The sequence below is a fragment of the Pteronotus mesoamericanus genome, unplaced genomic scaffold (genome assembly GCF_021234165.1).
Source record: "Pteronotus mesoamericanus isolate MK-2021 breed Mesoamerican mustached bat unplaced genomic scaffold, CSHL_Meso_final contig_50, whole genome shotgun sequence".
Taxonomy (NCBI): Eukaryota; Metazoa; Chordata; class Mammalia; order Chiroptera; family Mormoopidae; genus Pteronotus; species Pteronotus mesoamericanus.
In genome coordinates, this window is record NW_026555186.1 from 30,062,519 (window position 1) to 30,077,005 (window position 14,487).

At 35.9% G+C, this 14,487-nt stretch overlaps 1 protein-coding gene across 1 annotated transcript in view; it reads right to left on the reverse strand.

The window, feature by feature from the left end:
• AP3B1 (adaptor related protein complex 3 subunit beta 1) overlaps positions 1 to 7,962 on the reverse strand; it is a 254,416-nt gene extending 246,454 nt beyond the window's left edge. Inside the window, exon 1 of the mRNA XM_054578514.1 lies at positions 7,694 to 7,962. Within this exon, the coding sequence (XP_054434489.1) occupies positions 7,694 to 7,821 (128 nt within the window). The 5' untranslated portion in view covers positions 7,822 to 7,962. The remainder of the gene's footprint in view (positions 1 to 7,693) is intronic.
• Between the last annotated feature and the right edge of the window lie 6,525 nt (positions 7,963 to 14,487).

Sequence of the window (14,487 nt, forward strand, 5' to 3'; positions counted from 1 at the left end):
TCAAAAAGCAGACATTGACCATAAGTTGTTCACTTTTCATAGATTTATGAACTCTTTACAGCTGATATGCTAAATAAGTTTTCCCTAAGTACACAAGCCAGGATTTGTTATTCATAGTAATATGAAATATATGAAAATCATTCCTTCTTGATTATTCTACGTTGGGTTCTTCACTTTAAATTTTGAATTTGGACTGCAGGCAATTTGTTTTTGTCAGCAGTTCATTTACATATACAACTGCAATATTGTCAAATTATTTCACTATAATACATTTGTCATTCCATGAGCAGTTTAACTTTTCATGCAGTAAAAAAGAACATTTCCACCAACCATCTGTCTGCCTTTTTTGTTTTAATCATTCAGTTCTAGTATGGCTGCTCTAAATTTTTAAAAAAAAAGTGAAATAAATATTTCACATCATGAGATTTAATGGTAAGGCTTCAAATTTAAGTATTCCAGATTTCCTCCTCAAATCTCACCAAAACAGTGATCTTAAAATAACATATCCTACATCAAAGGACGAATATCTTTTTAGCTGAATATTTGTTAAGATAAACTGTAAAAGTTAGAACTGTCTCTCCTCCAAGAAGAAAAGCAAGATAAGCAAATAAAATGAAACACTTTTGCAATCTGTTGGAAAGTAAGACTCTGCTTACAGGCAGTATTTCATCAATTTTTAATGGGTAAAACCTTATTTAATTTTAAGTGTATTTCAAGAACTAAGTTATAGGAGCCCTGCTGCACCACGAAGGTGACAATCCTTAACTTGAGTAGTCAGCCCTTTGTAAAACTAGCTGTCTTATTAATGTGAAGACAAAATAAGAAGTTCATCTGGTTCGGAAGGCACTGCAGATGCCATTACAGTTTCTTCTTTTAACAGCCATCTTGGGGGAAAAAAGACAGTTACTTAGTGAAACAGGAATAAAACATTGAAATTGGTTAACATTTTATGTGTCTTTTGTAAATAAAATAAAGTAGGATTCAATTTAGATAGTATATAGCATGGCAAATATGTTAACATCTCCAGAACTAGATCTAGTGATCATGAATTTCAACCCACTAGGCAGAATTAACAAAACAGGTCTGCTAACAAAACTGGAGTTATTAGAACTCAAGGAATTTAAATCTTTTGAATTTGAAGATGATGAGAAGGACAAAGGTATGCTATAGAAATCATTAGTGGACTGTATTTTCATACCTGCAACCCTAGACTTCTGAGCCCTAGACAAGAGAAAGAAATTCACAATGAGTCTGTACCTCTTCATAATATGCTGAGGGGCCAAAATATCAGCATCTCAAACTAAAACATGTTTGACATTTCAAATTCCAGCATTTTAATTTTCTTCAGTAAATCATTCTTTTTATTTTAAAAAAAATGTATAATACATACTTTTAGGTAGGTGTATCACACTGAAAAGTTCAGAATTATTACACAATGTAATATTAATTATATACTTGTATTCTTGTTAGTTTTCACTGGCTTTATCTCACCAACTAAATTCTAAGTTTCTGAAAGGCATGGTAAAGACCTTGTAATTGTTTTGTATTTTTGTGCTGAAAAGACAGAAGAATGAACTATACCTATGGAATAAGCACAAATTTACAAATAAAGATGTCTTTGAAGAGTGGAAAAGAGACTTAAATCCTGATTGTAAAGTTTATTCAACACCTATGAGACAATTCCAAGTCGATTAACCTTAACCACAGCAAAGGCTCAAGCAATGCGATGAAACTAACTGTTCTAGAACTACATACAATTTAACTTCAGGGTCACACAACAATACATCAATGCAATGCAATGCAATGCAATGCATTGTCATACCATACAGCACAACAAAATAGAGATACTAGAGTAGGTTTTCCTTTTACATAAGGTCCCCTGAATCAGTCATGCTTTATTTTTAAGTACATTGACCAAAGAGACAGTCAATGTTAGTAGAATCTGAATCATTCAACTAAGTAAAGGACCTAAAAATATTTATTAAACAAAATTATTGAGTTGGCCAAAGAGGTTGTTTGGTTTTTTTCTGTAAGTTTGCTCTAGTAGTGCTTCCTTGTCTTTAACTTCATTCGAAACAATTTTGTTAGATTGTATTGTTACAGCTGTCATATCAGCATCCATTTAAAAAAAAAAAAACAAGATGGATGAATTTTTGTGTAATCATTTTAATATTGAAAATAGAAGAAAATACAAAACATTTTTGGCATATTATGCTTTATTATTTCAAGAAAGGTCAAAAAACAGCTGAATGCAAAAAAAGATTTGTGCAGTATATGGAGAAGGTGCTACGACTGATCAAACATGTCAAAAGTGGTTTGTGAGGTTTCATGCTGGAGATTTCTCACTGGATGATGCTCCATGGTCGGGTAGACCAGTTAAAGTTGAGAGCAATCAAATCAAGACATTAAATTGAAAACAATCAACATTATACCATGTGGGAGACAGCCGACATACTCAAAATACTGGTATCCAAGTTAATAAAGTTATTAGTGAAAATGAAAAATGTACCTTTCATTTTATAAAAAAAAAAAAAAAAAAAATACGGACTTTTCGGCCAACCTAATTTAGGTGAGTGTGTGAGAGATTCCCCTATATAATATCAACAAGTTCATGGAGTCTCTACACAATCTGGGAATACAAAATGACTTAATGAGATAAAGGTATCAATGAGAAATACTAGGACAGATAAAAAGAAAGTGGAACAAGCTTAAAGCAACTGAAACTATAGAAGTGTAAATGAAAACAATTATGAAAACATGGTATAGAGCCTAATTAAAATTATTATAAATAAAACAGAAACAATCACCAAAAAAACAAGTTTAAAAGTTCGTATTATGTGAGACACAATGACTCTTCAAGGCATGACCAAACTAATGTTACTATTAATAAGATAATTTCATCTGGGACTAGGTTATCTTTATTTTTAATAAAGTAACCTCAAGAACATCCCTATAGAAAGGTTACGTTCATTCAGCTGTACTTCTATATCCTTCTTGAAAGAAAGAAAAAGTGGCAGAGCTATAGTTAGATTTGCTGTAATTACAGACAAACCATAGATCCATGTAATCTTCCTAGGAAACTCCACTGAGAAATACTGATATTAAAAGATAAAGGATTATATGTAATGTAATTTTCATGGCTAATGTTGTAAAGTTGACAATAAATAAAATAAATAAGTTAAAACTAAGCTAGGCTTTATTAATGCAATGCAAATCACTGATGTAGTACTGACTATCATAACTACAAAATGTAGTATGACTACAGCAAAGCATGCAACCCTTTGTTTGGGTCTAAATTAACTCTGTGAATCTAAACAAATGAAAAATCCACCCTAATTTCAGCAGGGACTAAAAATGCTACCTTTTAAGTGTTTCAGGTGGTACTGGACTGGTTAAGTTCCTGGTTGCTAAGGTCACTTTTTGTTAAACCCGATGGCCTCTTTTCAGCCTTTATTCTGTTGGCCCTCACTATACAACTCCTAACATAGTTGATCATTTCCTCTTACTGTCTTCTTAGCTTCCTTTTTTTAACCTTCTTCTCATTTCCTACCCCTCTGAGCACTGTCCTTCTCCCTAGTTCTTCTTCCATTCACACCTTAAATGTAGGGACTTGTCTGAACTGCCTTCTCTTCTAACAAGAAAAGTTCTCCCTGGATGATTTCATCCATTCCTGTGCTTTAATTACTACCTACAGTTCTAAATGTTAATGTTCTAACCTGTATCTGAGCTGAACATGCATTTTCTTTTGCAGCTCTCCTGGTTTCTACACACTTTGTCTGAAGAACTCCCCCTTTCTCCCTCTGGCAAAATCCTTTCCAGGCTTTAAGACTTAAAATGCCATCCCCTCAGTAAAACTTTCACCAACTTTTCCAAGTAGTGTTAGCTAATATTCTCATTTAGAAACCACTTTCAACTATACCATCCTATGAGAATCTCACAAAATAGGTAAGTATTATCATACCTTTTGTAGAAATGAGGATGCTAAAGTTTGAAGAGATAAAGCAACTTGAACAGGGCAACATTACAAGTGGAAACCATTAACTTAAATCCAGATTTTCTCTAGGTCCAATGCTCTAATACATTGAGATGCTCTCAAAAGAAAAGAGATTAGATAATTTAGTAGTCTTACTATTCTTATGAAAAAAATCATTAGTTTTATGCATTTCTTTCTAGAATTAGATCCTAAAGGTTTAATCCAGAATAAAATTATTATTTTTAAATTATACAACACAGCCAAATGATAAAGATGAAAAAAAAAGTGCTTCATTGTTTAAAACAAGGAAGGAAAATGATTTAGGAAAAAACTAAAAGCAATAAAAGTTTACAACAGTCTCAAAAGAAAGGAATACAAAAAAATTAAGTCTTTACATTTTAAATAAACTGAAGAAGCTAATATTCTAATACACAGGCTTGATAAACCAATAAATAATGTAGAGGATCTTTCATAAAACCATTAAAACTCCCTAAATCTGGTTTTGTTTAAAGGGGGAATGGGATAAATAAGACTAATAAATTAGATTAAATTCCAAAAACAAAAATCATCAATAATCCTGTGACTAGGAAGTGATTAGGCACCTTGGTCAGTGAAGATTCAAAGGACATATATCTCTAGAACAAGAGCCAAAGAGGAGAATACTGGAAGGAGTCAGAGAGATGAAGCTGCCATTTTGCAGCAACTGTGGCAAAGACTGATTGAGAAGATTCATCAAATATAGGGGGTGGCAAATTTAATCAGAGGCAAGACATCTGCATGGTCTCAAAGGATCCCCCCCAACAGAGAGATTATTGGAAAAAATGAAATGGACAGCTGAACAATTATCGTGAAGATGGGCATCCTATGCCTCCAGGTGCAATAGTCTGAGAAGGCCACACATCACCTATGGTAGCACTATGGCCAAAGAGAATCTAGACAAGAGGAAACACCACTAAAATTGATTATCAAGCTATAACATAATTGGTTTGCATTCTTCAAATGCCAAGGTAGTGAAAAGCAAAGGACAAGGAACTAGACCAGATTAAGAGATTAAACAATAAATGAAATACAAGATCCTGGGTGGGATGCTGTACTAGAGAGGGAAAAATGCTAAAATAAAAAATTATTTAGTGGGCCCTGGCTGGTGTAGTTCAGTGGATTGAGCGCCGGACTGCGAATCAAGGGGTCGCCAGTTCGATTCCCAGTCAGGGCACATGCCTGGGTTGCAGGCTGGGTCCCCAGTAGATGGCGCACAAGAGGCAACCACACATTGATGTTCCTGTCCCTCTTTCTCCCTTCCCCCTTCTCTAAAAATAAATAAATACAATCTTTTTTAAAAAAAATTATTTATTCAAACAAATGACAACACTGGATCACAGACTGTAGAATGTACTGATGTTAAATTTCCTAAATATAACAGTGCATACTTGTGTAAGAGAATATCTTCATTCTCTAAAAAACCCACTAAGGTATTAAGAGTAAAGGGACATGATGAACACAACCTAGTCTCCAATGGCTCAGAAAACAATGTGAATACTCACAAAACAATGTGAGTGTGGGTCTGTATGTTTATGGAGGGGGAGAGAGAGAGAGAAATAAAGTAACATAGTAAATTTTAAAATTGTTGAGTTTGTATAAAGGGTAGTTGTCTGTACTAGCAACATTTTTGTAAATTTGAAACCATTTGAGTAAACCATCAAAAATTAGACAAGAGGAACAGGGTAAAATTTTAAATTTTTTACATATGCCTTTTAATTTTTTTTAAGCAAGAAATATCACCACCTTTTAAGTGAGAGAATATAGGCTCAAAAAGGATTAACTGACCACTTCCGGAAAAGGATTCTACTTGTTTCTTATACAACCCCAATATGTTGCAGTTCAATGGCCAAAATGTTTCTAATTCCTGGTAGTTTCCAAGGTGTACACTGTGTACAGCTACTACTCAAAGTTTTAAACTTTTAGTGAGTTGTATGCATTCTCTAATCAAAGCACCATAAATTTCATCATCTGAAAGCAGCTTGAGAGAATGAGCTCTTAGGTTATCTGGGTTCCAATTCAGACAGTGCAGGATTCTCGCTTGTGTGTGTTAGATCTTGGGCTAATTAATCACCTCTGCTCCAATTTCCTAATTGGCCAAGTGGGATCAGTATTTGACAACAAGCAATAGGATTGTTAGGAGCACTGAATGAGATGATAAAGGTACAGTGCATAAATGTATGAGCACTGAATAAATGTTAGCTATCTCTTTTCTTTCCTCCTCCCCCTCTCACTCTCTCCCCACCTCCTTCCTTCCTTCCTTCCTTCCTTTTCTTCTCTCTCTCTCTCTCTCTCTTTCTTTCTTGCTATTTATAGTTTAAATCCAACCTGTTTAGTCACCTCAACAGCATAGTCATAGTCAAAACCATTTTTTTTTTCAAATCACACCCGAATGAGACAAAATAGAAAATCAGAGGCTCTAAGAGAAAAAACATCTTAGATGTTCACAAACCATGAAAGTAATTAATTGCAAGCAAAGCACACACAAAACAGATACAGACTTATGGGTTAATCCAACAGTCGAAATCTTTTGCTAATAAAGCTGAAGAGCTGCAAAAAGCTCCTTGTTAGAACAATCCATCATCTAAGTACACAGAATGAAAAATCAAATTGGTTTTCTTAGTTTTAAACTATTCTAACCTGAGAATGTGGCAGAAAAAGAACCCTGTATACTACAAGCTGTATATAAGATTTCAATCAGCCTAAAACAGTCAAAATTTCATCCCAATTTCAACTACTATAGCACTTTCCAGACTGCTCTATCTTGTTAGTAAAATTAAATTAGAATTTAATTACAGATATACCCTTCTGACAACTCCAAAGTCACGAACACAGGTACTTTACCTTAATTTAGCAGGAATCTAGTGATAGCCTAATATGTTACCATAATACTGGGTACTGAGAAATTTAGTACTGAGAAATTAAAAATAAAAATGTAAAAATGATTACAATAAAATCTGTTACTAAAGTTACTATGATTCTGTAAGTTTAAACCCTTCTCCCAAAATAAAACAATTTGGGACTGTTTTCTTCCCATCTTTTCGGTGGTAATTAAATTATTTTACCAACTTTTTAAAAACAAAGTGTACGTTTGTTTACAGTAACATTAAATACTCTCTACTTCTGGTTATTATTGTTTGAGATTGGGGGGAGAAAGATGTTGCCTGTAGCGCAAAGGAAACTGTCCAAGGACATTAACGTCTGTGTAAGACAGTGTGTCCATTCATTAAGCGCCTGAACACTCCTTGCTCCTGCACTTCAGTAGTCTCCCTTAAGCAACGCTCACACTCCAACTCTCCCTCTCAACTCCCCACACGCTCTTCCAGCCTAACGTGCAAGCTTCTCCAAATTTGATGCAACAAACATTAAATTTACTAGAAACGTTTGTTCAGATTTCAGATTCCTGTGTCCCAGACCAACTCAATCAGAGTCCTTGGGGATGGAGCTTAAGCTCTCCCAATGGTGCTTCCTTCACTAAAGTTTGATTACTACTGGAGACCCCTACACACACTCTCCCCAACTTCCCAACAACTCCCACTACTCCCAGCTGACCCAACCCCACCCACCGGCGGGAAACGTTAACCCCCGGCCCCACTCCTCTCCGGGAGCCCGAGCCCTATGCGCGCTCCTCCGGGATCCCCACCTCCTCGGTCCCGTCACCGCACCCCAAACATTTATCCTCACTTTTTCAAATCGCTGCTAAAGAGGCCGAAGGCACCGGAGGGGGAAATGGTTGAGGTCGCCTCCTGACCCAGCTCCGTCGCCTCCCCTCCCCCGGAATGCTCATTATAAGCGAAGCTGTTGCTGGTCATTGCGGCGACGCTGGCGAGGGTCGGGTTGGTTCGGCCGGGGTTCCTCTCGGAACAGCTCCTGTCTGTCGGACACGGAACAAAACTAGTTCTCGTGCGGAGGGGCGCGCGCAGGCGCTTCCGGACTCGTCACGGTTCCCTAGCGGACCGGTCGGTCCACCCCCTGCGCATGCCCAGTGTGCAAGATGGCCGGAGCCCACCGCCAGCCCCTCCAGGGCCGGCCTGGATTTCCCTTCTCCGGGTTTTTGAGGTAGCTGAGAGGCTGCGACCCTGGCTGTGAGCTAGGAAGGCCCGCAGCGTCCAGGCTTTTAAAGTTGTAGAAGGGAGGTTCCTGTCGTACCCACTTAGATCCGTTAAAGAGGTTCCGCGAACCCCGACCCCTCTTTGGCTTCTGCTGTAAACCAGTAGCTTTCAGATTTCTCCAGAAACCCCATTTAACACACCAGATCAACTTTCCGAAACATATCACGATCTCTTTCCGTTTTTAGTCTGATTTCTTCTCCATGGCTCCCTCCAGCCAGCGTGGCATTGCTTCCACAGACACCCCGCGCAGCCTATATCCCATCTCTCCGCTTTCATGAAAACTAACTTGACCTTCCGCTGCGTTTTTTAAGACGAGCATGACTGATATCCAAGCCTGGATTTTTTTAAATACAAAACAGGAGAGTTACAGGCTTTCTAAATAAAATACTAAACAAATACTAAATGCAAACATTAAAATTACCCAGATGTTTTTACATAATAATTTCTAACATTAAGAAAGGTATTACATTTATCATTATATAATATATAAATAGATATTGGAATTAACACTTCATCAGCTTCCTGATTTAAAAAAATTCTTAGTAACCTAGAAATAAAAGGAAATATTCTTCCTGTTTTTATGCCTATGCCAAGAGATATATACATTATGTTAAAATACCTCCATAAAATATACAAAGTAAAACACACACATTTAGTAGTGAAATACTAAAAAGCATTCCACCTAAACTCAGAAAAAGGACAAATATGCCTATTAACACTATTATTATTTAACATCATTTTATAGATTCTAGTTAATGCAATAGGACAAGAAAAATAGAGTAGTGAAAAAGAAGAGATTATAATATTTATAAATATGATTGTCTTGCTGGACAATCAAAGAAAAAATTATTAGACATTTAAGTTGATTCAGTAGAATGGCCAGATTCAAAACCCAGTAACACTCCTACCCATCGATAATATCTAATTAGAAAATGTAACTTTTAAAAGATCCTATTCCACAGTTACAGCAGATAAGCCTTAAGAAATGTATAAAACCTAAGTGAAGAGAAAACATAAAATTTTATAGTTTAAATATGGAGTATGGGGAAGAAGACCTCAAAGGAGAGTATATATTTCTAGACAGGAATATTCAAGTAAATCTGTATATTTAATGCTGTTTCAGTCAAAATTTTATTTTTTTACTAGACAAATTTAATCCAAAAGTCACCAGGAAGACAAAATGTAACTTAAAGCAAAAGCATTTTGGGGAGGAAAAAAAGCGTGATGAAGAAATTACCCCTCTGCTCATTTAAATGTAGTGTAGAGTTATTGTAATTTTAAAGTTTGGTATTGTTCTCAAGAGTAAATAGATTGGTTGAATAGAATAGAAACTGACTCAGATACATGCAGGTATTGACATTGTGACAAAGTTGACATTTCAGATCAGTTAGGAAATAATGTATTAATCAATAAATGATACTAGGACAATTGGTTAACTATGTGACAAAAACTAAAGTTAGATCTCTGTACTACTGGTAGTTCTCAATGACTTCTGGAACAAATTACCACAAATTTAGTGGCTTAAAACAGCAAAAATTTATTCTCTTAAAATTCTGGAGTCCAGAAGTTTGAAATTAAGGTGTACTGTCTAAGGTACCTGCAAGGCCACTTTTTCCAGAGCCTCCAGGAGAGAAGCCCTTCCTTGCCTTTTCTTGCTTCTAGAGCTGCATTTTTGTATTCCTTGCATTCCTTGGCTGTTAGCCCCTTTTTTCTGTCTTGCAAGACCAACAGCATAACATCTTTAAATCACTGCTCTGTCTTCCTATCACTTACCCCCAGTCTGTGTCAAGCCTCCTTCTGCCTCCCTCTTGTCAGGACACATGTGAGTACACTTAGGGCCCACAGCAGATAATCCAGTATAATCCTCCCATCTCAAATACCCTCAATTTAATTTCATCTGCAAAGTCACTTTTGCCATATAAGGTAATATTCACACTTTCCAGGAATTAGGATTTGAATATATATTGGAGGGGAGGGGCGGCAGTAATCATTTAGCCTCCCACAATCTTTAACTCATAAAATACCTATAGGAAAATTCCAGATTGGTTAAAAATAAACCACACAAATTGAATGAATTTCAAGAAAATATTTTCGGGATTGAGGGGTCTCAATGTTGAGAATTGGGACCCACCAAAAAGGAAAAAAAAAAACCTCTCAGCATAATTTTAGACTAGAAATAATAAACAAATATTGGTAAAACAAATTCTATATAAATAGTTTGAGCAGTCTTTACAGTAAAAAAAGACTCTTCTTATGGTTTTTAATAGTACTTAAATTTTACAGGTTAGTGAAGAGAGGAACTTCAAATTTCACAAGTATCTTCTGTATTTACTTGAATTTATTATTATAAGGAATAAACCCACTCCTATTTTAAAAAATATTTAAATTTGAATTATAACTAAAACACAGTAGTATGATTTCTAATAAATATGATTTTCTATTTGTTAAGCTCTTTAAAAGTTTGAAACTCCAAGTTAAGTAAGTTATATGCACTTACTATGGTCCTAATTAATCTGAGCCTCCTTTACATCATTTAACTTCATTATGACCCATTCCCCCAAGTTTACTACACTCCAGAGTCTGGCCTTTCTGTTTCTTGATCCACCAAGCTTGTTATGACTTGAGAGACCTTACTGAGCTCTCTACCAGCACCATTCTTCCAAAGGGTCTTCAAAAGCCTGGCTCCTTCAGCTTTATTGAGGCTTTATTCTACTCATCTATTAACAAAATATCACCTATTCAGAGAGGTCTTCCCTGACATCCAATCTTCTGTAACACTTCCTCCTGATCCCCACCCCTAGTGATTACAGAATTGATTGGCTCAGTTGATCTGTTTAGGTAGCTATGGATCACTCTCTGACATATGTTCCTCTGGAAGCTTTGCAATGCACTAAAAAGGATGGTTTTTCCAGATAGAGTACAAAGTTTCTTTTGCCAAGTGAACATGATACGCATGTGCTCTCCTGTTTAAAGAAACTCTACAATTAATTATTTTGGCACATGAAGAATTCTTCTGTAACTGAATTTATGCAATCCTCCAATTTACCACACATTTGTGGATTTTCGTGCTTCAAGTTTTCTAAAATGGTGCACGTCTGCAAACGTGTGCCTTAAAAATGCCATGACCTCTTATTATGTTTTATAAGGAAACCAATCTAGAAAATAGCAATGTGGTTAATCCATCATTAGATAGTGACATATGTTTATTTGAACTGATGATTTAAGAATAAGAGAGATTATATTACTAAATACCACAAGGGAAACATTTTTAGCCACTTGTATATAATTCTCTTATTTTATTTAAGAATTTAGACAGCCTTGCCATGGAGCGTCCCGTACACCAAAAGGCCATGGGTTTGCTTCCCAGTCAGGGCACATACCTGGGTTGTTGGTTTGATCTCCAGCTGGGGCGTGTTTGCGGGGGCAGTCGATTGATGTTTCTTTCTCACATCAACGTTTCTCTCTCTCTCTCAATCTCTTTCTTTCAGTCTCTCTCTCACTCTTCCTTCTTCTCTATAATCAATAAACATATCCTTGCATGAGAATTTTTTAGGAAAACAAGAATTTAGATGGCCTTTATCTCAGAAGCAAAGGTTTGAATTATGCAAAATGATAGTGTTGTTATACTTCTTCTTCATATTTCCGATATAATACACTGAATTTTCATTCAGACCTGGGTTTTGAAAGAAATATAAATAGCTAGGGAATGTGCTCAGCAAAGCAGAGCACTGCTGAAGTACAGGACTACTGGAAATGCCTTCTCCCATGTCCTCTCTGAGGACCATTGTCAATGAATAGAGCTTCCTTTCTACCTCACTTTTGCAGCAGAAAATGATCAGCCAGACCTAATTTGAAGGCTGACTCCATCACTAGCTAGATGTTTCCCTTTCTGAGTTAACTTTTCAGGCAAGTCCTTTACTTTTCTGAGACTCAAACATTCTGCAAATCATTAGTTCTAATCGTATTTAAAAATACAACTTTGTTTTGAAAAAGGAAAAGGAAATAACAGTTTCAGAATACCCTTTCAAGTAGAAATAAACCTCTCAACTGCCACATTAACAAACGCTCTAGGCCTGACCCTAAATGTGGAAATTATAGGATCAGCTCCGTTAGACAGCTTCTAAAACTATCTCAGTGTTAATGCTCTGAAATATTTAAAGGCAGAAAGGAATTTGAATATTTTATTAATACAGTCGACAAATATACATGTGACTCATCTTGTCCTTGGTTTGTGCTAGAAATTATGTAGGGCACACACTTAAGGAAAAGTCAGGCCTTATCCTCAAAGAAATTATAATAATAGAGGAGATATCCTCTACATGAATATGTACAGTACTGCAACATGAGGCAGTACTGGTGAAAATATTTCATCGGAATATATTTAAAAATACGTAAGTTTTTATTTTTTATGAATTATATCATGTAATTCAAAAATCATTCATTCACGTCCCGTTCCATTATTATAGTTCAATTATCTTACTATGTGCCAGACTCTTCTAAGTTCTCTTCATGTTCATTCAATCCTCATACAACCTGTGAGGCAGTTACCATTAGCATCTTCATTTCACAGGTGAAAAAAACTGAGGAACTAGGCTTGAGAAACTTGTCCAAGTTTACACAGCTAATAAGTAGCAGAGCTGGTTTTTAAACTGAGGCCAGACTCTCGGGTCCACATTTTTAATTACTCAGCTATATCATCTCTTCACATACTTAATAATATATCTCCCAGGTTGTACTATATCAATATATACAACTTATTTGTTCTTTTTACAGTTGCATAGTATTCCATTTTGTGACTATCATAATTCTTAAACTAGTCCTCTAATGAAATTTTTACTTTTTTCTAATCTTTAGCTGTCACAAATTATGCTTTCATGAATAATTTATGGAGTTATGACACGATGGTAGCATGTTTTGTACAGTAGTATATTGTTGCCTATGATTCTCTGCAAGGCAAGTCTCTGGCGGTTAGAGGACCTTAAAGTGGCATCACCCCCCTTATTGCTTCACTTCTCATAGATACAAAGAAGGTTGACTAAGTGCAATGAAAGGAGATAACAATTGTAAGCAAAGTGATAAAAGAAATCACAGAGAAAACAATAACATCTGAACTAGATCTTAAAGTATGGAAAAGTTAATTCATGCAGGTAAATGAGGTACAGATAGACTTCAGGGTAATGAAAAAATTGAAGGCATTTTCACAGACATTAGGATAATAGAGTCATTCTATATCTTAAATGAATGTAACAGTCTTAAAGGCTTAAAATTGAACAATATAGCTTTTGAGGTTAATAGTTAAAGGAAATCAAAAGGCAGGTCTTAAAATGGTCAGAAATAAATCTTCATGATACTATAAAAAATTTCCTAAACCACTGACATAGCACACTAATGCATTCAAATGTGCCCATGCAGCTGGAGCAAATAGTGCCACAACAGTTGGTATAATCACAAAAGGAATGATTATAATGGAAGTAAAAAAGCAAAAGGAGATAAAGCAAAACCGAATGGCCTTAAATTAGGTGGTAATTCACTCAATTTTAAATCTTGTAGCTCGGAATTCAAGCCAAGGGTCCATGTTTGAGGAAACTAATGGAAAATTTGCTAGAAGTCATTCAGAAGGCACTGTAAAAGAACACTGCATTTATAATGGAAAAATATTTCAAGTCACTTTAAAATTCAATGTTAGCAGAATAGTTAAGGAAATCATGGCACTACAACTTGAGGAAATGTGAGCCATTACATATTATTAACATGAATACTATTTTTTTAATCAGGACTTTGTTGCAAGCAAAAGAATCCCTGTTAAACCAACTTAGCAAAAAAAAATAAACGGAAAAAAAGAAGGGTGTGGGGAAGAGGTTTACTGACAAGGATTGCACTGCCCTTAGAGATGTGTAGATTTAGGGGCTCAAATGATGCCTCCAGGATGTTCTCTCCCATCTCTCAGCTCTGCTTTCTGTCTGTGTCGGCTTCATTCTCTTGAACTGCAGACAAGCCAAGGACATAGCTTCAGGAGCTTCAACTTTACAAAACCACAGTTTAGCAACCCACATGAAGTAGAGTTGTTTTTTTTAACAAATTCCCAGGAAAGGGCTCTGACTGGCCCAGCTTGGGTCATGTGCCTGCCATTGAGACTAATAATTTTAGCTGTGGAAATGCATTATTATGACTGGTCAGTTCCGGGTTATCCACACCTTTAAAGGGAAGCACCCTAGGGTAAAATTACTGAAGTGAGGAAGGTACAGCTCCACAATGGGCAAAGGGATGCTGTTACTAGATAGGGGAACAGGGACGCTAGGCAGACAGAAACAACAAATTTCATATAGCAACAAGTGTCATATAGCAACACTGAAAATACCTGTTACA